General features: G+C 41.8%; 2 protein-coding genes across 8 annotated transcripts in view; one reads left to right on the top strand and one right to left on the bottom strand.

The window, feature by feature from the left end:
- Positions 1 to 6544, top strand: part of B4GALT4 (beta-1,4-galactosyltransferase 4) — a 41854-nt gene extending 35310 nt beyond the window's left edge. For all 5 annotated transcript variants that reach the window (XM_065063375.1, XM_065063356.1, XM_065063365.1 and 2 more), the window contains 3 exons: positions 2639 to 2761; positions 5312 to 5416; positions 5837 to 6544. In XM_065063375.1, the coding sequence (XP_064919447.1) occupies positions 2639 to 2761; positions 5312 to 5416; positions 5837 to 5978 (370 nt within the window). In that variant the 3' untranslated portion in view covers positions 5979 to 6544. The remainder of the gene's footprint in view (positions 1 to 2638; positions 2762 to 5311; positions 5417 to 5836) is intronic.
- Positions 385 to 21760, bottom strand: LOC102093948 (beta-1,4-galactosyltransferase 3-like). 3 transcript variants are annotated; one of them, XM_065063389.1, is made up of 7 exons: positions 21693 to 21760; positions 20972 to 21425; positions 13840 to 14075; positions 12793 to 12983; positions 12149 to 12271; positions 9171 to 9275; positions 7528 to 8201 (listed from the first exon to the last, which is right to left on the bottom strand). In XM_065063389.1, exons 2-7 carry the CDS (start codon positions 21207 to 21209, stop codon positions 8060 to 8062), a joined length of 1035 nt encoding a protein of 344 aa, XP_064919461.1. In that variant the 5' UTR covers positions 21210 to 21425; positions 21693 to 21760; the 3' UTR covers positions 7528 to 8059. The 3 variants fall into 3 exon arrangements, with proteins under 3 accessions (XP_064919479.1, XP_064919461.1, XP_064919472.1); XM_065063400.1 differs by lacking the exon at positions 21693 to 21760 and adding an exon at positions 21524 to 21683; XM_065063407.1 differs by lacking the exons at positions 7528 to 8201; positions 21693 to 21760 and adding an exon at positions 385 to 563 and having other exon boundaries at positions 20972 to 21668.
- Positions 21761 to 23680: the final 1920 nt, after the last annotated feature.

The following is a 23680-nucleotide window of genomic DNA, read 5'->3' as shown; positions in this document are numbered from 1 at the left end:
GGAAGTCAAGCAAAGGTGGATGGAGACCTGTGTGGATGAACAAGTAGCTGCTGAGAAAACTTGAGCAAAAAAGGGAGCACGAAAGAGGTGGAGGCAGAGTCAAATGATTTGCAACAGCACATAAGATGCTGTCTAAGCATGCAGGGAGAAAAAACAAAGCATATCTGGAGTTGAATCTTGCAAGCATCATGAAAGGCTTCTACATGTATGTCAGCTGCTGGGAAGACTAGGGAAAATGTGTACCTGCTGTGTGGCAGGGGACTTGGTGACAAGGGACAAGAAAAAGTCCAAGATAATCAATGTCTTCTATGCCTTGGTTCTTACTGGCAAGATTTGTCTTCAGGAATCCCAGGCTTCTGATAACAGTGGAAAAGACTTATGATGACTTACCTTTGGTGGAAGAGGATCAGGTTAAGGAATACTTAAACAAACTGGGTATACACCATAAAATCATGTGACCCAATGGGATGTGTCCATGAGTGCGAAGGGAACTGGTTGCTGTCATTGTGAGGCCATTCTGTTATCTTCGAAAGGTCACGATGATTGGAGGAGGTTCCTGAGGACTGGAAGAAAAAAATGTCACTTCTATCTTCAGGACAGGCAAGGAGGATTTGAGGAACTACACGCTGATCAACCTCACTTATTAATCCCTGGGAAGGTGATAAAGCAAATCTATTCACAAGTCATGCCTGACCAACTCGATAACCTTCTCTGAATTGACTACATGAGTGGATGAGGGAAGAGTAGCGGGTAGCGTTTATCTTGACTTAAAGGAGGCTTTCAACACTGTCTCCTGTTACATCCCCATTGACAAAGTGATGAAGTATAAACCTAGATAGTGGCCGGTGAGGTGGACTGAAGAGTGACAGAACTGCTGAGCTCAAAGGGTTCTGATCAGTGAAACAAAGTCCAACTGGAGACCAGTCACTAGTGGTTTACCCCAGGGGTCAATACTGGGGTCAGTACTGTTTAACATCTTCATTAGTAATGTGGACAATAGGGCAGAGTGCCCCTTCAGCAACTTTTCAGGAGATATAAATCTTGGGGGGGTGGTTTATACATGAGGGATTTTGCCAGGCTGCAGAATGTGGCCAGCAGGAATCTCAAGTGTAATAGTTCCACTCAAAAGAAATGCAGAGCCCTGCAATCTGGGGAGGAATAACTTCATGGACTCGTGTGTGCAGGAGGCCAACTTTGCAGAAGAGGACCTGGAGTCCTGGCAGACTCCAGACTGAACATCAGCCAGCAATGTGGCCTTTGTGGCAAAGGCTGCCAGTAGCATCTTGGGCAGCATTAGGAGGGGCATTGTCAGCAGGCTGTGGGAAGTGATTGTGCCCCTCTACTCAGCACTGGTGGGATGGTATCTGGAGTGCTGCGCCCAGTTCTGGGTTCCCCAGTGTGACAAAAATGTGTATATAGTGGAGAGAGTCCAGGGAAGGGCCATGGAGATAATTATGGGATTGGAGCGTCTGAGAAATGAAGAGAGGTTGACAGTGCTGGGACTGTTCAGCATGGAGCAATGGCAGCTCAGGAGGGATCTTACTAATGTGGATAGGGAATGAAGAAGGTAGAGCCAGACCCTTCTCAGTCGGAGGCAAGAGGCATAAACCAAAATACAGGGAATCTCATTTAAACATACAAAAAAATTGGAACAGGCTGCCCAGAGAGGTTGTGGAGTCTCCATCCTTGGAGATGCTCAGAACCTGAATGGATATGGGCCTCAGCAACTTGCTCTAGCAGACCTGCTCTGAGCAGAGTGGTTGGACTGCTTGATCTCCAGAAGCTCCTTCAGCCTCTGCGCTTCTTCTGTGATCCTACGATAGGAGCAAAAATCAGCCAGGAAGAAGAGTCTGTGAGGGAGGTTGTATGTGGTGTATTTTTGGGTTTTGTTTGGTTTTGTTTTGTTATGGGTTTTTTGTTTCAGGGGGTTTTTGGTGATCTGTTGGTTTTGTGTTTGTTTGTAATAAAGGCTGGGTTGTAATGGTTACCTTAAGGGCCAAGGAAGAGGAGGGTGTCATAAAATGCAGTTAGCAAAATGGTATAAGCATGGTATGTAAATACCTTTTTAAAGTAGATGCAGTTTCCAGGAGAAGCAAGGTAGAAGTTAGAAATTAATCTCATTTAGAGCTGAGCTCCATTACATTACGTTACTAAGTAACTTGCACTGCACTTTACCATGGAATTGGTCCTGTGTCATTCCTAGCAGAGCTGAGGCCCCACAGCAGATGCCCCTTTGCTGTGATCTGATTTCATTCCACATTTTTCAGATTCAGCTCTAAGACAGCCAATGGCTTTGCTATCATTTTTGCAAAGCTTCTGCTATATTAGTGCATAGCTTTGTTCTTTTTCTGCTCCTCAGAGTCCTTGATGTCCTTTTTTGACTGGCAAGGGGGGTTGCGTAAAGAGAGTGACTACTGCTGAAGGCTCTGTTCTCTCAGTTGGAGCATTAACTTTTTATGGCCTAAAGCAAACCACCATCTTTTTGTGAAAAGAAGAAGAAAACAAGACCTGCCTCATGGATTTGTGCACCCTTAACTCTGTGAAAGAGGGGTCTAGATCCAGAGTTTCAGAGGGCTATTTTCCTTGTCGGTAGAACTTGACTTTTAATTCTTCGTTTTCTCTTCCTGTGTACTTCTAGGTTACGGTACCAGGGATATTTTGGAGGGGTAACTGCTCTAACAAGAGATCAGTTTTCCAAGGTGAATGGATTCTCTAACAACTACTGGGGTTGGGGTGGAGAAGATGATGACCTTCGAATCAGGTAATTTATTTATTTATTTATTTAAAAGCTAGAAGGAAATGGATGCAAGAGGTAGATGAATTTGCTTTAAAAAACAAAACTGGAGTGACTTCACGCATAGCTTTCAAAGGTGGAACACTACAGGAGCCTTCAGTTCCAACCAGTATTGCTGTGGGGATTTGGAGTGTGAGAGGCAGTTCTGTGAACAGTTTCCTCTTTGAAAAGGTTCAGCACACCTGAGACCTCGTCCTCCTCCCAACAGAATTGTTGGATGGGTGTGGGTTTTGTTGTGGGTTTGGGTTTTCTGGGTGTTGTGGGTTTGGTTTTGGTTTATCTTTTGTGTGTGTGTTTTTTGGTGTGGTTGTTGTTTGTTTTTTCTTTGGTTGGTTTGGTTTGTTTTTGTCTCAGCCACAACAGTATTTGTATTCTTGCTTGGAAACTGATAATAACTGAAATAAGATGACTGAAGTCTGGAGTATGATTTGCCGAAGAGACCCAAATGTATCAAGTTCCAATACTTTGGAAGAGTGTGGGAGTGTTTTGGTTTTGGTGGGATTGGGGTTTTTTGCATTCATCGACTACCCAAACAGGGCTTAGTTTGTACGTGGGTGGTGTTGATGATAGTTAAGATAATGAATAACTTGAATTTCAGAAAGAGTGCATGTGTATGCATATGCCCTCTGCTCTTGTTAAAACTAGTTTTGCAGACATGCCTGCCAGTGTAGGAGAAACTTGATTGTTTGAGAGGTTTAGTGAGACAAAGAAGCCAACAAAACTTTTATCCTGAACTTTCACTTTCTGCCTAGGAGGAAACCTCTAATCCTGCATTGTTATTAGTGGAGAAAGGAAAACCAACAACAAACAGAACCCCACAAGCTCTGCTGGCAGAGCCTATCCATTTGTAACTTGGGTATATTCTGTCATTCTTAAATGTTTATCCTTTTCAGTTGCTTAAATATGCAAACATTTTGGGGATATAAAATTCATATCCCTTGTGATGCTAAATAATTACGCTGGTGAAATCAAGCATCCTAAAGTTAACTTCCAAATGAATGTGTTTGTCTCTGTTAGTTTAGCAGATCAGTCATCTGTATCTCAAGAAATCTAAAAGCTCTACTGGTGACATGGGTTTCTGTCCCTTAATTGCAACTTTCTTTTTTCTCCCTACCTTTAGCTAGATACACCAGCTTCTCCTTTGTGACCTCTTGGGAGCTGGCTTTTATAGTGGGAAGGAGATAGCAGGTCCCATCTTATTCTCCAGCTCCCTCAGAAGTGTCACAGTTAATGAGTGAACAAAGGTGCTAGTGGTGTTCTTTGAAATGTTCCTGTGGGCAGCAGAGAACCAGCTGTGCAACAGATCAGCAGGATTTACTGATGGTCTCTGTGATGTTTGCAAGTGGTTGGAATCAAATACAATGCTTGCTTGTGCACGGTGCCTCGTAACTTTGCAGCTGTTGTGGTCTTGGTGGGGAAACCAAGTCATATAAGCCGGAGCATGCAATGCAACTGGACTTTTCTCTTGGGTTGATCTTGGACTGGGCTGGTTACAGAGTTTGCAGCAGGTGGGACTGGGAAGCTTGCTGTCTCGGTGGGTGGCTGTGGAGGGATCCTTGCAGCCTTCCTCAGTAAAGACAGCAGATGGCAGCATCACCTTCGGTATCTTGAGGAACTCAGGGCTGGAGAGCTCTTGGATGGTCTGACTGTTCTGTCTCTATGCTAAATGTAATGGTCTCTTTTGGGCCTTTTCCTAAGGTGTGCATCACAGAGAGATTTTAAAATTATTTGCTGTATTGGTTTGATAACTTAGGGCTAGAAACAGTCACTGCAAGGCTGTAGGGGCTTAGTTTCTTTAATTCTTGGTTTCCTATTGCTCTTTCAGCTGCTCATGTGACTAGCAAGGACCCCATGCTATTCCTTAATTCCATTTTTCATGAATTTAACCCTTTCTGCTGACAGGAAAAAATTTTGTGCTCCACAGATATGTTTAAGGACAAAAGCTTCAACCAAGTGCCTGATGTCAAACACTAAATCCACATATGGGGCTTACTGTTTCTAGCACTGTTTTCAGAAAGAAATTTTTCGTATCAACAACTGAAAATTTTGCAGCTGCCTGCCAGCTGACAAAAAAGCAAGCATGTTTTTTTTAACCCCCCTCTTTTTTTTAAAGTGGAGAACTATCAAGTTACAGGGGCTTTCTTGCAGGAGTTGAGACTATCTTGTTGCAAAAGATGTGAAATCTTGCTAGACCTCCCAGGTTAATACAGGGTAGTAAAAACTACACCAGATAATACTAATTTAAATGTGCTCTATTCAATAACATGTGCATAAAGCTCTACATGATCTCTACTGTAGTAGCTACCTGCTTCTGTTCAAAAGAAGGGGGTATCTGTCACCCTACTGGACCTGCTCTCCAGAAATACAACTCTGAGCCCCATTTCTCTGGCAAAATAAATAGGCTGTGGAAGTTCTCTGTGCTTGCTTCCATGGCACCTATGAAGTCTCCCAATGTTTTTTTCCTTAAGAGCTTGGTTACTGGTGATGTCTTGCTCACACCACTATTCTTTCTTTCAGGGTTGAGATACAGAAGATGAGAGTGGTGAGGCCATCTGCTGATGTAGCCAGGTACACAATGATCTTCCACAAACGAGACCACGGTAATGAAGAGAATGGAGAGAGGTGGGTTATGAACAGTGTTCTACCTTGCATTCTCTTGGTATGTGGCATGGGGCTGGGCAACTGGGGCAGAGTTCTTTGCTCTTGGCCAAACAGGCATTTTGTGGTAGCTAGAGGCTCTGGGCGACACCACTGTTCACAGCTGGCAGTTGTTCTGTATGTGAGATCTGCCTAGAATTGACTGGGTCATGTTCCTTAGAAACTTCCAAAGTTGTAGTTACGTGGATATGATTTATCATTTTAGAGATTAAGCCAAAGAACTCATTTCACCATGTCTGATTGTCTATGCTGGACAGGAAAAGCATAACTTCATGTTTGCAGTAGATGCAGGATGGCCATAGCTCTGCCTTTAAGTTTACTAGTAGTGGGAAAGAGCTCAAAGCTCCTTGATGTCAATAAAGATTTTCTGCTCCTTGTCCTCAGGATGAAGCTTCTACGTCAGGTATCTAGAACATGGAAAACAGATGGACTGAACTCGTGTTCATATAAGCTGCTCTCAGTGGAACATAACCCTTTATATGTCAACATCACGGTGGATTTCAGTGTGCAGCCCAAGATCTCATAAGGGCGAGCACCACACAGGTTAGAGGAAGTGGCAACAGATCATGTTTGTGGTTGCTGTTACAGGAGATGACTCCCGGCACTCTGCTTGAAAGAGTACTTCAGTAGGACAGAAGAAAGTTTTTCTTCACAGCGTCTGATTGATTGGTTGAGAATTTGCTTTTGTGAGGACTGGAGTGGCTGACCTGAGAGACAGGTCTTAATGTTCATCTATGCACTTTCTGCCAGGACACCTGCAAAAGTGTCCTTGTTTGGGCTGGTCCAGCAGAAGGACTTGAACTGAGTCTCCTGAAAAAAAACATTGTTCTTGCAACTATTTCTACCGAAACTTCCTATTTGTTGTAGAGGGAAGACGGCTTAGCACTGCCCACACTTCCATGACTTCAAAACAACCAGGCCAGTCTTTTATTAGAAGTACAAGAATTCTTGACCAACCACAAACTTGCTGAAAAAGAAAATAATTTTTCCAATGTGAGGAAAAACTGTTGATGTGTGAGGGAAGGGCAATAATGGCAATATGTGAGAAGATTTTAAAAATCTCTCAATAAATACACTCCACTGAACTCAAAAGGCTTCCCTTGTCCTTAATGAGCTCAGCTCACCCTGCACTGGGATTGCTGAAATGTCCTGTGGCAATGTGGAAGTCTGAGTTCTGCAGCAGGCTCTGTGTTATTCTGGTGTGATCTGGTGGCCAACTATGTCAGATGGAAGAAACTGCTGTCCACATCTTTTAATGCCTTGGGCCACAGTTAGCAGAGTGGCTATTTGTATACATATCCAGGCCATTATTTGTGATTCTTGCGTTAGAAGATTAGTGAGTCTGTGGTTAACTAACTGTTCCAGTATGCTGCAGGGTTTCTGTTAAAATCTTGATTGGAGCACTTTCCTTACTATGTTATACCTAACTGTCCTTGTGCATGTGTGTTGGATATGCATCCCTTGCAGGAAGATGTGAAGCCACGGTTGGGAGAGTTTCTTTTTGGACACAGTATAGTAACAACTCCAAGACAAAAAGCAGCTTCTGCTTGCTATAATATTGAAGAGTGATCATCTAGCTGGGTGACACATTATTCCAGCTGTAGAGAAGGCTGAAGCTTTAAATAAATTCTTAGCTTAGATGCAGCTTTTTCCATGAACAGGGAATTTTAGTATCTGCAAATTACAAGCAAAAAATACCCTCTGTCATGCCTGCAAAATAATTTGGCCCTGTAGGCAGTGCTAATGACTGACTTTATAGAGAAAGAAAGATTACAGAAGGAAGAAGGTCTGTCAGGTAAGTACAAATATATTCCTGCCAAGGTCACAGCTCTACTGTTGGCATGTTTGTTGTTCTGTGTTGTGGTTTTCTTTTTTTTTCAAACAAGTATTTGTTGAAGACAGATCAACCTTGAAAGATAATTAATGTTTGGACAACAGCTGAAATTCTAGATTAATTTCCCTACTCTGAGCAGGAGGTTAGACTTAGTGACAGCCTCAGGTCCCATTCAGCCTGAAATACTTAAACACTGATGGATCAGGCCAGAAAAACAAACAAAAAACCCACACAGCTCTTGTTTTATCTGGTTTCAGCATAACTTTCTCCTTTATTTTTCTCTTATTAAATATTCTAGAAAATCTTAACCCAAACACCTAAATCACTTTTTTACTCAAATTCACAAAAGATATTTACAGACCTGTAACTGGCTTCAACACTTTCTCAAAATACTGCACACTTTAGAGGCCCATCTGACAGAATGGCTTACATCCCAATTAACACTTCAGTAAGAAGCAGGACAGAGCTATCCAGGCTGTGGAACAAAGGTTCAGGAAAACCTGCACTAACTTACTGTCAAGGAGACCTTGATCCCCAAGGTCTGTGCTTTGACAGGTTTTACAGTAAGCCAGATCCTGTTTATTACCTATTATAGCCTGTTCCTGAAGCCTTTTCTTCTAAATCTTAAACACTCAGAAGAAAAGTGAAATGCATGAAAGACAAAAGGATTAGTCCAGGGTGGTGCAGACTGCACACCACAACAGGAGGTAGAGGCTGAATGCCCATACACATGTGGCCATGCTGAGCCCACACTCAGCTTTTATTCTCATCTCTTAAGAAAATGGGGGAACATAGCCTATGTCCACAGTGATGTTGGTATACAGAGGATGCTTTGTCCTGGAAAGGAGCTTGAACTCCAGTGAATTCATTCCGTCATCCTTCCATGTTTTTCTGGTGTTGTGTCGGGAAGTAGGACTGAAAAATGAAGAATACCTGCAGTTAGATGAACAAAGGTGATGGGACAAGGGCTTAGCAGATGAAAGCTGTTAACAGAAAAGCCCCAAGAAAATTCTTCTCACATGATACAGACTAGAGAGAAGAACTTTTTATAAGACTAAACAGATTAGTATAAGATCACACTGAGTATTCTAAACAAGGAGGACAATTTGGACCACAATCTGATCAAAGAGGGAGACTAGTGTGGTAGCAACTACAGTCGGCAAAAAAAAAAAAAAAACACCCTAAGAAACTGGCACCAGCTTAGAGAGACCTGGGAGTGCACCACAGAGGCTCACAGCAATGGTGTACAGAGGCTGCTGTAGGTAGGTTTTAAGGCAGGGTTGCAATGGAAACCTGAGTTTTGAGGTGATAGAGGGAAGTCTGCACTGTTGGTATGAGAAGCCTCTGCAACACTTGACCAAACACCCTCCCCTCTAGCTCTTTTATGTAAAACTCGGTCTTTGATAAAGTCCTTCATAGCACTTATGTCTTCAAACTATGCTGCTTTCCACTATTTTAATGGCACATTGTAAATCTGCACAGATTGAAGAGCAAGTTTTTATTATATGGAAGCTGTAACGAAGTGCCTCTTCAAACTCAACTCACCCTATTTATGAGACAGCCACTCTTGTTTTTTAATTTTATTCCCTGAATAAATTGATGCTTAAGTCTGATATGTATTAGCTTCCTAGCTAGTATATGTCCTTAACAATAGGAAAAAAAGTAGGAAACTAGGAGAAACCCTTCAAATGCAGAGACAAGAACAGAACGATTTGGCTGAAAACTGACTGGGAGCTTTCTTTAAATAGCTACATTAAAGCAGAAAAACAAGCACTGGCATTACATACACCTGCTGTCTGTTCTGAGGAAGATGATGGCGACAGTCAACCTACCACAAGGCAAAGAGGAGCCTCCTAACTGCCCCAGGCCCTCAAAACAAGTTACCTTCTCCAAGGCTCTTGTGTCTCTGTCTCTTCATTGTAGTCCATGACTTTGTAGCGTCCAAGGTGAGGTGGTGTCCGGACTATTTTCATTCCTGCTAACTGAATCCTTTAAAACAACAAACAGAATGTTTGCTTAGGCATAAAGATGGCATTTCTCAGCTTAGTTATAGGAAAGTTCAAAGTCAGAGATCATTTTCAGTGTTAATACAATCAAAGCAAAATGCAGAAGCTGAAGGAACAAGTTGAACACAGTGCCATGTTGGCTTCTCTAGTAGGTTCTAACCAGGCTTGGGTTAGAGAGCTCAACTGCAACACACTTCAATGGGGTACACAGGATTACAGCAAGCAGAGAATGAACAACAGCATAGAGGGCATTCAAGAGCAATTCCCATGAATCTGACAACTGAGTTATTATTTTCACTTCCTTGTAAGAGCAGAGCTTATACTGCCTAGAAGTCTATTACCTAAACGTAAAACAACAACAAAACCCACACACAAACTCACCACAAGACAAAACAAACCAACAGGCAAAAAAACCAACCCCACACAAACCCAAACTGGTAGTTTCTGAAAGGAAGCCAGTCCTGATCAAGCCTCTCTCTGTTCATTGAAAAGTGCCATTCATTCAGACAGCCTGATTAGAGGACCAGCTTCATAAAAGATCAGTGATAAATAGAGGCACCAGACAAATAAATGTGAGCTGTTGAGCTGCAGGACAGATAAGAAAAAAGTGAACTGGAGGCTCAAAATTCCAGAGCAGTGCTCCTAAATCCAGCATTTTAAGCTACCTTCAAGCAACCCATTGCTGATGGCATCTATGTTAGTTTAACAAAAAGTGCCTGTGATAGCACTAGGGCTACCAGGCCTCTGTTATCACAGGGCAGCTCTTACACAGAGAAAATTCCTGTGAACGTAAGAATGAATGTTTGTTCAGTTGAGATTATATAACTGGCATGTTTGCAATGTTCGATTGCCTTCTCTTGAGATCTGCTACAGCAGCAAGCTGCGCTGAAGCAAGGATGTTATAAAGCTGAAAGAGACTAAAGAACTGAAAATATTTGTTAGTCTAGAGCCACATGATTACAACACTTCATTGACAGTATGACATACTATTATTTCAGACAAGGTTTGTTTTCTGAGTATAAGCTTATTGCATGCTCATGCAAAATCAAGAAAAAGCCAGAACACTAAACTAGCTTTGTGGTTACAGATTTTGCATTGTAAGATTAAACTAAAACCATAATATGAAACTGTTAACACACTAATTTACTGTTAAGAACCCAACATACCTCCCTGTAGTTGATAATGTTAACACGTAAGTGGTTCCAATTAGTGTTTTCTTCTACTAAAAGGTAGATCCTGATATTTGCTAGGACTAGTATAATAAAATACTGCAGTTTGCTGACTATAGCAAATGTAGTGAAAAAAACATGCTGGCTGCTAACTGCTGTAATACACAGTATCCCAGGGAGGAAAAAATTTAAAAAATAATAATTAAAAAAATAATTAAAAAACCCCACAATCTTTACACAGGATTTTTTTTTTACATTTCCCATGTCCAATTTCAAATAGTAATTAGATTTTGTTGCTATGTGGCAAGTGCTTGAGCACCTCCTAAAATCCAAAACCAAGTAGGTGCACCAAGCTGGCTCCTCACTTTTCCAGGTTGAGACTTCAGTATGTGAATAAATCATTAACATGTACTGTCCATGGCCTCCATGTACCTATGGGTGAGAACATTGCTAATCATTTATACGAGGTTTTAGAGAAACAACACATGATGTACTTCCCTTCAAGAAAGGGCTATTTTGGGATCTACATAACCTACTTGCCGTAAGAGGTTTCTATAAGGAAGTGCATAATTGGCATGACTCTGCCACTGGGACTGAAAACTGCATTAGGTGCCTAAACTGTACCAAGAACAGCTGAATAGACCCAGCATTGTAGTGTTTGATTTACAGATCTATTTTGCTGGCATTCAATTTCTTTAGTAAATGCCCAATCTCTGAACAATCACACACCCATTAAGTTAGCTATCTCTGAATGGAAAAGAAGGAATTCTGTGTTAGAAAACCTGACTTTAAATTCCCAGAAGAATACTGCTTTGTAAAAACTCCTATGGTTCTTGAACAGAACATTCCACTGAAACTGTGTAACTTGTCACACTGTGCAAGACCAAAAAAAACCATACGATGCCTTTGTTGTCAGTTTAGTTTTATAAACTCCTCATGAGCTTGCTTCAGTGCAGGATGATGAAGGTGCGCAGTACACCTACAAAGCCGAATCAAAAAGCTACAGCCATGATTTTGTACTTGAAGAATTCACATTAGGCAGAGTAGCTGGAATTAAACTCATTGTATTCACTTCTATAGCATGCTGCTGCCATGGCAACTTAAGCGCAAGGAAAAAAAAAACAACAAAAATCAGATTCTGCTGTCACTGATTCACGATAGTACACAGGCTTCTCCATTACCCAGCACTGAAGAGAGAAGTTAGAATTGTGTTCCTTAATTCCAAGTATTGGTGATTAGATAATATTTGGAGCAACCTAGATGCCCAACATAACTTAAATTCTCAGCTGTCTGAGAATTAATAAGTACCTTCTTGGTTTTCTTATTCATCAAGCTTACAGATTCCTTCTTTCACTTGGTGCTCTTCATGTCAGTGGGGTCACTTGTCAACTACTGGTGGTTACAAACCCTTGGATGCACTCCAGGGCAACTGAAGGCACAAGGATTTAAAGCAACATTCCACCCTCCAGAGTCCTAGGAAGGCTTTGTCCTCCCAGCACACAATGATTACATTCATAGACTCTGAGCATCTTCTGACATTAACCATTCCCAATGCCAACAGCATTTTGGATTTTAATGATACTGCAAGCACATTAAGGAACTGCATCTTAGTTCCTTTCTTAGGCTAATGCTACACGTTTCACTGCCCAGACTAGTCCTATTTTAAGCCTGCCCTGTGCATTAGTACCTTGTAGCAATGTCATCATTTTCACCACCACCGCCCCAGTATGTGTTTGGAAACCCATTCATCTTCATGTAATGTTCTGGAGTCAGAGCAGATACGCCACCAAAAAAGGACTTATATGGAAGACTGAAAGAGGGGAAAAAAAAAAGGCATCAATATTGAAGGCTTATATCAGTACTCAACAAACTAACGTGATCCAAGTCACACATACATTAATCACATGCCTTACAGTCATGAAGAGCAAAACCAGTGTCATTTCTATCATGTGCCATCTCCCCTGTTCTCTCCCCACCCGCCAGACCAAAGTAAAGCTGGTTTTGAAATTCCCATCTTTGGTTAGTTCAAAATACCTGCATCCTATCACACATCTTCTACATAATCCAACAATTTCCACCCTATGCTTTTATTCTGGACATAAAGGCAAACAGAAATCTGCCAGTCATTTGGCACTGAGCTAACAGTGAAACAGGGAACTGCTGGCAAGGAACTTTTCAAGGTTGCATACTTAGAGCAATAATACCCTTTTCTGGGGAAGTCACTAGTGGCAAACAAACAAAAAACCTCTTAAAGATTGTATCTTTCACCGTCCCCACACAGAAAGTGAACCAATTAGGACACACACACCCCCCAAAAATAGAGTCACCTACGTGTACTGAAACTTATCCATGGCACTAGACATATGCTTGGGATAGTATTCATCGCAAACATAAAGATTATAATCATTTTCAGGCACTAGGTCCACGTCGTGCAGGAGAAGGCAATCCCAGTCTTCATCCTTCATGGCTTCCCGGACACCAACATTGAGCAGCTTTGCTCGGTTAAATGTACCATTCCCCACCTGGAAAAGAAAACCTACATTTCTTCACCAAAACAACAAAGAGGATAAGTCAATTAAAATTTATGTTAGCAGAAAAGCCTTATTCAGTTGAATCACACTGGAATGAATCAATACTGGCTACAAACTTGAAACCCCACACTACAAAAATTTTACCCACTCTCTTCACGATAATGCTCAGCAATTGTAAGCTTTGCTGTGTTACACTGTGGAACCCAAAGAAGGCTGACTTTTAAGAGAAAAGTCAATCCGCAGGTGTACTTCTGCACTGTCACATTTTTCCCCTGACTACTGCTTATCAAAGCTTAGAAATGAGAAAACAAATCTTGGTCACAAACAAAAAAGCTTCTCCCTCCCAATCAGGGATGAATCCAAAACTTGCTCTCTCAACTCTCATCTTTTGCAATACCAGTCCAGGTCAGGTAAAATGGCTGTTTGACCTGCACAAGTTGGGCCACAGCAGGGTCAGGCCAAATGTTTTTATTTGATACAAACTAAAAATATCCAACTCCACTTCAGCATTTAGTCTCAACAGTTTAGCTTGATAGCCACAATGACATGCTACAGACAAACCACATTCAGCTCTTGAACAGCTGAAAATACAAGTTACCACACAGACAATTTTACTCTTCTAGAAGAAAAAAAAAAGGCAGATCAGTAACAGAATGATAATCTTGACAAGTGGTCTGATATATCAATAATTAGCAGCCACGGAGATGGGATAGCACATAGCTAATGTGCTCTTAACCCCTGCATAAAACAGTACTTCCACACTGGAAGATTCACATTTCTTGTTCAGAACGTAACCCTTAACTGGGAAGCTCAGCTCTGCCACCGGGCATGTCCGATTTAGATTTACCTGCTGAATCAAGTAGATACTGTAGCTGAGCTGCTGGCGCTGCAAGAAAGGATGAATATAGTAGAGAAGATGGCGAAGGTACTTCTCCTGGTTCCTGTAGGCTACAAGGATGGCTGATTTGTAGCGGGCCAAGCAGTGGGGGGGCCTGTAGAGGCCACCAGCCTGAACAAAGGGATTTTTTTTTATTATCATTCTTTCACTAGGGAGCACTCTGAAGGTAACAGTCAATGGACCAACTGTAAGGAGAGACAGAAAAAAAAAATATATATATATATCAGTGATGTTTCTCAACCTTCATTCAAACCTATCAGAGCAGCTACCTGTGTTTACTACTTAAGAGATCAGCCCTACCACAGAAGAGTTAACACCACGATGCAGATGTGCCCACATGATGAATTCCACCACTGGCTGCTGGTCACGTCCCCACAGCTCCACACCAGGACAGCAGGATACCTGCCAGAGGCATCCCCAGTCCCAGCACAGCCAGGAAGTCTCACCAGGCTCTTTGCACAGCTTGCCTGTTCCTGGTATCGGCTCCCTGCTACACAAGCAAACCTTTTGTATTGTGTTGCTTAGGTGGGATCCTTGAATAACTGTATTCACTGTAAGAATAGCATTGAAAATGAATCAAGATGAACAGATGTATCTGCTTTCGCTACTCATATGAAAAAATTCTCTAAGCCTCTTTCAGAAGAGATTCAAGGAAAAAGATGTCCAAAAGGATTTTCAGTAGGCTGGGGAAGAAATAGTTTAAATCCTGTACAAATACAGATGCTCTGGGAAATGTTAACTTTATCTTTTAAAAAGTTTCAAGTTCCATTTGATGTTATAATCGTATGCCACAATGGCTGTATTTGCTATATTATTTAATTACATACACTGTGACAAGCAGGCAGTACTTCAAAATTCTGGGAGAAGCAGATGACACAACTGAGAAGGAAGAAGAAAGACATTACATTTTCAGGAACACATGCAGGTTAGCAAATGAAACTATATATGATAGTTCTTCTACTCAGCACCTCGATTTCAAACACTAAACATACTGGATATGTTCAACAGTTTTTACCTAATTAAAAAAAATAAATCTGCATTTTTATATTCTTCCATTCTTCAGACAGAAAAAGCTTGACAAGTCACAAGTAAGAAAACCAATATAAAGTGTCAATCACCATTTTAGCACAAGCCTCATATTGTTACAATATGAATAAACAAATTCTGCAATTATTTAAATGCCTGTCCTTCTGGGTAGTGAGAAAAAGTGCCAGCACTAGCAGAAGAGTTATATTTATACACAAATCAGTGTTTTATAGTTTGCAACCACTGTCAGCTTCTAGGAAAATAAAGTACAAATGCAGAACAAGATTAAAATCTATTACTTAAATGAACTAGGAAGAAATCTTCACCTAAATCACAATTAAAAGCTGATAATTTCAAATGACAGCTTTAGGTAGGACCAACAATTCTCTGACAAGGCATGCTACTGAAAGATAAAATATTTATTTTGTTTCAGAAGCCTGTGAGGCAAGTTTTTGGGTTGTTCGTGTTTAAATAGCTAGAAATAAGATTCCGTTTTCCTTCCAAGCTCACAGTGAATTCTATGGCTGTCTAAAAGCAAGTTTTCAGTATCTTGTAAATCAGATTCCCTCTTAAACCACTGAAATAATTTATTCTCTCAAAATACTTACGATAATGAAGCCTGAGACAGAAAGAGCACATACTTAAGCCTGTCGTTTAGTAGCTTTCATTTGAACAGGGAAAGGTACAGGTGTGTTTTAAGTCTAATCAAGTGTTTAAGCAGGGTGAGTCCAAACGATAACTTCTTCAAGCCCATCCTACATTCAAGTCTCTGCTACAACTCTAACGAAAAAAAAATTGAGCCTGCACTCACCCACATCCTGTTTAACTGACAGAAGGAAGCAACATCCCTCCATGGGTTTTTGGGGGTTGTTTTTGTTTTTTCTTTGGAGCACTAACAAGGCTTAGGAACTAAATTTGGCACAGGATTCAAGCTGTCCATTCAGATCTGGGAAACATTTTGCTAGTGCATGGAAGTTGGTATACCTCACATTTCTGATAGGCAAACCTATATCTGAGGTCTCCTTTGCCTCCTCGAGCAACCCACAAAATGGCATTTCCCGAAGGTCAGTCTGAACAGCCACTGATCTTATTCCTCATGTTGTCAAAAAGTTCTAGCCACCGTAAATCCAAGTTCATGTTTGTTTTTATTTGCTTGTTTTTAAAAGGAAAACTTGAATTTTGCTTGTCAGCAGGATCTTGCAATAGCTGACTTTTTTTTTGCTTTTCAGTCCTTCCTTAAATATCTAAAATGCAGAGGGAATTTATTATGACTGTGTTACCCTCGGCAGGAAACTGGAGTATATTGCCACACCTTTGTGCCTGAAACAGAACAGTAGTTCTTCAGAGAATCATGCTGCGGGCCCATTAATCTAGGTCACCCTTATGGCTAAGATTTTATGAAGTTATTACCTACTTCTATGCAGACAGTTTCCTTTCAGCCTTGAAGACCATAATGTCTTGGTCCAACATTGTTTTTAACCTGTAGTTTATGTTGCTTTTTAGATTTATGAACTCCCTTATTATCAGATCTTTTAACTTCAGCACCACTGATTTGATGACAACTGGAGCTTGCCTAAAGAAATGTTATATTCAGACTGGATTTCAACTGCAGATCATTGCTCTAAGGAAAATACAAGAAAGGGAATTAATTCCTTTTGTTCTCCCACAAAGGCAAGGTTTGGTTTTCTATAATACAATCGGGGCTCTTTGTATAGCACAGTAAAATTCTGTAACAATAATCCTTAAATTACAAAAAAATCATATCTAAATTTGGACATGAGGGTATGAGTAAGATAATATGCAATGTTTCCTTCTATACCTAAGTATATGATTCATGAGGGTAATACCTGCATTTTTCAGGTTTTTCAAAATATCATGCACTCCTAAGCTGCCTGGCTCCATACCTCAAACAATTCAGCTCAGAAACTCAATCTAGTATACCCCAAGGAAACACAGAAAAAAAAAGTCTGTGATTTATATCCCCCAAACCTCTAGCTGTCATACCTTCCTTGGCTACAAACTAAATTCTGGCTCTCAGGTCTCCTTCCTGTCCAACTAAGAAAAGGCTAATGCACTGTAATCCAATTAAATCCAGATATGAACAGAGCAGTTACAGGCTGGCCCAAACAGGGAAAAACAACACTGCTCAAGTGCAGCTTTGGGAAAGGAGGAACAACCCATCTTAGGGTAGAAAGCACGTGATCCCAGTTCAGACAACGTACAGAATGAACAGCCTGAAGTGTCCAAGCAATTTCTCCATAGCCTGGTTCCTAAACTCTTTCTGTGCTTGTACCATCACAGGAAGGGTATTTGACTAATATGAAACTTCAGTGTATAAAGTTAAAACTCACAAATTCTTGTCTGTATTGTTAGCTGGTACTAGTGACAGCATACTCTCTGCTTGCTTTACTTTCTAGGCAACACATTTGACTGCTGGGTGGGATCTATGGATCTTGACCAGCTCTAGTCCATCTTAAAAAAGAAACATGACTTCTAAACTCCTTGCTACACATTTAGACTTGGCAGCTATAATTACTGAGTTCAACTAGAATAAGCAGAACTTACACAAGCTAAACAAAAGGGAACAGTAGCATGCATGAATATCTCACTGAAAAAGCACAGCACCACACAGTATATTAATAGTCATATTTGTATAATTCTACCACTGCTTGAATGAAAGAAAAACACAAACAAAAAACAAAGACAAAAAAACCCACAAAAGCAACAAAACAACAGCTGTAATTTAAGCACCAGTTTCTAATGACAGAATACAAGGCTGCATCCAATGCAGCTGAAAATAAATCTCAGCATTACCACCTTTTTACTTCTCTTTAAATCCAAGAGAAGAAACTCTAGTAGGAGAACATCCATTAGAAAATGTAGCAGGAGCTGCTCATTACCACAACAGATGGTCACACTCATGAAAAGGTTGCAACAGATGGGAGTGAAAGGCAGTAAATACCATAAGAAAGGCTTGGAGAAAAAAAAAAAATAATAATCTTCCATAGCATGAGCAAATTATAAGCAGCAGAGTTACAGATAAAATATTCAACTCTGAAATCCTCAAGGGCCAAACCAACTTGTTCAGCACATACCATGCATGAAATAAGGTACCTCTTATAAACAAACAAAACCAACAACTGAGTGTTCTAGCATCAAGCTTCTTCCTGGTAAAAGATGAACCTAACCAACACAATTTGTGTGCAATGTGAACAAGTCAGATTTGGAATTTAAATGCTACATTATTAAGTTTGAGTAATCACAACTCTAGCCTATAAACACTTCGATTTTGTTTTTTTTGATTGTTTTGTTTTGTTTCCGAAAACAAGGGAGGAAGAAACAGGCAACTGGTTATTTGTGTAGAAACTTAAACCTTTAAGGGAACTGGAGTAACTTATTCACAATATTAACAAAGGCACTGCATATCTAGTACAACGCTTTCAAGTTGTCAGTCACAAAAGGTTCAATGGACACCACTAAGCTTTAAAACAGTAACATGAGAGTCACTAAGAGCCCAGTTCCTCCAAGGCAGAGATGTTCAGCAATTATCCTTTAATTCTTACTCCACAGCCCTGGAAGAACCAAGATGCTATAGATTCAGGAGGCAGGAAAAAGACAGATGAACTGCAAGCTGATCTTACATTCAAACAGTTATCAAAATGATCTACTATATACGTAAGTGGAAAAAGTGCTGCACTTCTTAAATGAAGCCCTGATGCAGAAACCATTTAAGCCATTTGGCGTTCTTCCAGTCACTTTAACACGCTTCAGCGTCGACACAGTGACTTATTACCAGCTTCGAATTGGAGCTAAAGTCCTCAAGAATCGATTTGAAATCTCATTTAATGGAGTTTATGAAATTAATATTAAAAGGCATTGTCCTCTCAGATATAACACTTCGAAGAGAGATCAGTCCCATGAGAGAATATGATAACAACCAATCAGAACATTTATAAAGTATTTATGTATCTATTCATACATGCCCATCACATACAAAGTACAACTATCTTGCAGAGTAGCACGCATTTCTTGGGTAAAACAAAACAAAAAAAAACGCAAAACACCACCACACCCAGAAGAGGCTGGCATATAGTAATACCACAAAGAATAGTTTACTTATATTTAAAGGGAAATTTCATCAAGTAAAAGTTGTAGTAGAACATTCATTTCTCTTAAACTGCATCTATATCAATACTCCCAATTATGTATTTTTCACAGCAGCAATGCTTCATATGCTCAGTTCTATTTTTTTTATGCAGCAAATCTTCCACAACTACTTGGCCTTTTTTTTTCCCCCCTCCCAGTCAACTTACTGATTGTCTCTGTCTGTAACATTATATTTTCATTTCAGCTCTGAAGTACCACGTGCAAGCCAACACCCTTGTTCTCAGCATTTTCAGGGATGCACAGGAGGTCTTAAAAAGATTTCACAGCTCTCAGAGCATTGATTAGTGTAATTTTACTCTGTGTCTTTCTCCACCATATACGTCACTACTCTTGCTTATCTGATGGTTTGTAGGCAAGCTGCACAGAATTGCTCCTAGTCTGTTTTTTTGTTTGAGACCAAAGCTTTCTCAATTGTCCCTTTTCAGGACCATGGATTCTTGTCAGTAGTGGATACGAGCAGGGTGCAGGCACCTTTCTGCTGTTCTTTTTCAAACAAAACAATTAAGTTGGAAACTCAGAACTGTAGCTTCCCAAAAGAACTGATAGGCTGTAGCCAGTGATGAACAGAGCCTACAGTAAGACCATTCCAACTGGCAGCCGTGCACAAGGGGTCTGTACTGTTAGTATGCTAGTGTTTACTTAGTCGAGCTGTTTCCAAGGGAAATGCTGAAGCACATACCCAAAAATTGCCATACAATTTAATCATACATACTGGATGCGTTTAATTTAACACAGGAAGGAAGATGCTTCTCAAAAGAACAGGCGTCAGTATGAATATTGTGGCCTAAAATGGAGGCTCATCCAAAGCATCCCAGCGGAGTTCTCTAACTAAAGTAAGCAACTTGACACAAGAAGTAACACCAGTGGTAGCTCTCCACAATACTTCCACCTGTGAACAAAGGTCAGCCATTTGCTCTTCCTGTGCTCCACATACAGGTATGAGCTTTCCTAGAACAGCAGGGCAACTACCAAGTAGTGCTCTAAGACTAGTTATGTGCAATACTTACACATACTGAAACCTGTGCAGCATGGAAAAACAGACAAGAGTAACTTACTACACAGCACCCTAAGCAGCAGGCATCCCCAAACTACCCGTAAGTGCATGCTGACAGAACTCACCCATTCTTGGCTGGCTGAGTGGAACTGATTTGCTAGTATCAGAGATGCACCACTTTACTACCAACAACATTGCTTTATGGCTTTGACTTTGTATTTACTTAAAGTTTCTCAACTGTTTTAGCAGTGCAGCAGCTGGATGAATGCTGCCTCTAGGATCAGCTCTAATTTTGTTCTAGTGTAAATACAAATTGACCTGTGACCAGACTTGAAAGGGCAAGTTTTAAGCCTAAAGGATGCATGGCAATCATAGGCCAAAAACATCACCATGAAGAGCAAGGTGCCAAGCTACATTCTCATACAATCAGTATTTAAAGTCAACTTAAACAATTAACTAGGTCAATTTATAATGAACTACAGACTTGACATAAGACTGAGACAAAGAAACCAGGAGTTAGGGTGTCAGAGGTCAAAATAAGGCAGTTACCAAAGTACAATCATTGGTGCATTTTATACAGGTCTGCCAACAAAAAAAGAAAAAAAAAAAAAAGTATTACTACCTTGGTATTAACACCATGCACTGTTTTCATTCTTGTTCTAAAAGCTCTATGTAGCCAAATCCTTAACATTGGAAGTTTTTAGATCAATGAAATACTTCTCCTGGTATAACCAATAAAAATGAGTTCATCAGCACAATAAAGTTTTATCAGTGTAATTATTACATCAGTATACCACTTTTAAACGGGAAAAGTTTGAAAAATCTACAACTTTAAAAGCGTTCAGCATTATCATGTACCAAAGCAGTTATTTCAAACTATCAGTTCACACCTACCAAATATTGGTGACTGCGCTGAGCAGTATGGCATGGCTTCTTCATTAGGAGCTTGGGTGAACAAGCTGAGGTTTGTATACACGTCATGGGTTTTTGAGTAATCCAGAACCTGATGCGAGTCTAAAAGCCCACGAAACACATTTGAAGGTCCGCCTCGGTAGAGTATCAGAATAAATATTGCTTGGAAAACGAACAGAAAGAGCAGAAAACAAGGATTTTCGACACGGGAGAGGGACATAGTTTCTAGCCCATGCTCTGGAATCACGAGTGGTGAGGAGCTTCCCTGCCTTCCACGAGCTGCCGTTCTACGTTCTGGGCTGCATCACTGCGTACGAAGACCTCCTTCTTCCTCCTCTTCAAAGTTTGTGAGGCGACAGCCTGCTCTTCTGGCACGGCTTCATCAGGACGCTTGGCGCCAAACCACCCCTTCCTGCTGCAGGCTCTGCGAGGGGGACTGAAGAGATTAAAAAACAAACTGTACAAGCCCACCCAGAGCAGAAGAGCCACGGGGGCAGCGACACCGGCGCAGCGGCCGCCCTCTCACACCCTTACGCCTGCCTCCGCGGGACGGGCTCTCTGACGCAGAGACGCCCGCGGGCAGAGCGGCACAGGGCGGTGTGTGGGCAGGCGTTGGCTCTCCTGTAAACCCCTCCGGAGGCTGCCCGCAGCCCGGCCTCCCCCCGCTCCGCCCCGGACCGGGATGGAGACGCGGTGTACGCACGACAGCGGCGACACGGCCGTTTCCGCCCAACGGTCACGCAGCGGCACCCGTGGCCACGCCCCTCGCCTCGCCCCCCGCGGTTTGCATGACAGAGAGAGCCGGCGCGCACCCCCTCCCGCCGTCCGGCGAAACTACAGCTCCCAGTATGCAAAGCGGCGCCAGGGTGGGTCTGGCCGTGCCGTGCCGGCGCACGGCATGCTGGGATGTGTAGTTCCCCGGTTTCGTCGGCGCCCGTCGCTGCCACGGCCCTCGGCTGGGGTGGCCGCCGGGTAACGGCGCGCTGAGGAGGAGCGGCGAGCGATGGGGCGGCTGCTGAGCTCCACTGTGGCTCTTTCAAAGCACAGCCGCAGTCCTGACTCTGACTTGGTTATTGAGCTGCGCAGAAAGAGATGAACTGTAAGGAATGGCCTCAAGTGGCGCCAGGGAAGGATCAGATTGGATGTTACGAAACATTTCTCTCCCTGGGAGGGTTGTAAAGCCCTGGAACAGGCTGCCCAGGGAAGTGGTTGAGTCACCATCCCTGGAGGGGTTTAAAAGGTGTTTAGACGAGGTTCTTAGGGACATGGTTTAGTGCTAGAGTTAGGTTATGGTTGGACTTGATGATCCTGAGAGTCTCTTCCAACCAAAATAATTCTATGAATACACTCTACCTACACCTGAAGGGTCTACAGCAGCATAGCCTGCACAGCGAGGAACCTCCTGTCACAGCCTCACAGCCCATTAAAATGTTGCCTTTTACATCCATCTCTTTTTTTTTTTTTTTTTGGGTGATTTCTTAATGAGATGGGACTTACAAGATTGTGCTGTCAGTCCGTCTGCCTGTTCTCATAACCAATTCTTAATATGTTGCCCATTTTCACTCAAATTAGGCAGAGGAAAAGAAGTCTTAGAGATATTAAATTCCTGCAAGTCTTCAAAAATAGTCAGGGGCTGGGTTTGCTCTAAGGAGAGCAGTCAAAAGGAAATTTGTGGCTGTGAGAGGGACAGGCACCCCTACCTCAGCCTCCCTCCCCTCTCCAGGGTATAGCTACGGGCTGGGCAGTCAGCTCCTGTCTCACCCAAACCAGCCCCCCAAACAAACAATGCGGCATGTTGTGCTGGTTTTGACTGTGACAGAGTTCATTTGCTGCACAGTGGCTAGCGTGGGGCTATGGTTTGGATTTGTGCTGGAAACAGTATTGATAACATAAGGATGTTTTAGTTATCACTGAGCAACGCTCACACAGAGCCAAGGCCTTTGCTCTCCTCGCACCGCCCCACCAGTGGGTGGGCTGGGGGTGCACAAAATGTGGAGAGGGAGCACAGCTGGGACAGCTGTTCCAAACTGGCCAACAGGATATTCCATAACATATGATGTCATGCTCAGTATATAAAGCTGGGGGAACAAGAAGGAAGGGGCGGGATGTTTGGAATGATGGTGTTTGTCTTCCCAAGTAACCATTACATGTGATGTTGCCCATCTTTCCTGGAGATGGCTGAACACCTGCCTGCCCATGGGAAGCAGTGAATGAATTACTTTGCTTTGCTAGCATGCGTGGCTTTTGCTTTGTCTTTTAAACTGTCTTTGTCTCAACCCACAAGTTTTCTCACTTTTACCCTTCTGATTCTCTCCCCATCCCACTGTAGGAGAAGTGAGTGAGTGGCTGCATGGGGCTTGGTTGCTGGCTGAGGTTAAACCACGACACATGGGAAACAGATGGGGGGAGAGGGTGATGGCATTTATACAGGGAGTTGGGAGTACTCTTGCTTCAGAGCTGGACTAAGATGTAAGGGACACATTTTTAGCAAACTTGACCTCAGTCATTCTGTTGTGCAGAACAACCCATTATTCAATTTAAGTGGGTTGCTTAAGGCCTGGATATAAATTGTAATCATTTGACATCTAATTTTAAATTAATTGTTTTTTAAAATTAAAAAAATGTAGTTAATATTTATATTGCCTGTGCAAAGTCTTGCTTTAGGGAAACCCACCAAATACTGCTGCTGCT

This window comes from Columba livia, chromosome 1 (assembly GCF_036013475.1).
Source record: "Columba livia isolate bColLiv1 breed racing homer chromosome 1, bColLiv1.pat.W.v2, whole genome shotgun sequence".
NCBI classification, from domain to species: Eukaryota; Metazoa; Chordata; class Aves; order Columbiformes; family Columbidae; genus Columba; species Columba livia.
Note: the sequence above shows the minus strand (reverse complement) of the source record. Positions and strands in the feature narration are given on the sequence as shown.

What these genes read in the sequence shown, in the direction of transcription:
- LOC102093948 (XM_065063389.1), bottom strand. Translation starts at nt 21,209, where the DNA reads ATGTCCCTCTCCCGTGTCGAAAATCCTTGTTTTCTGCTCTTTCTGTTC. An exon ending in AGCGCAGTCACCAATATTTG is followed by an intron (nt 14,076 to 20,971) that starts GTAGGTGTGAAC and finishes CTCTCCTTACAG; the next exon opens with TTGGTCCATTGACTGTTACC. An exon ending in ATGGATAAGTTTCAGTACAC is followed by an intron (nt 12,272 to 12,792) that starts GTAGGTGACTCT and finishes CCCCTCTTTCAG; the next exon opens with TCTTCCATATAAGTCCTTTT.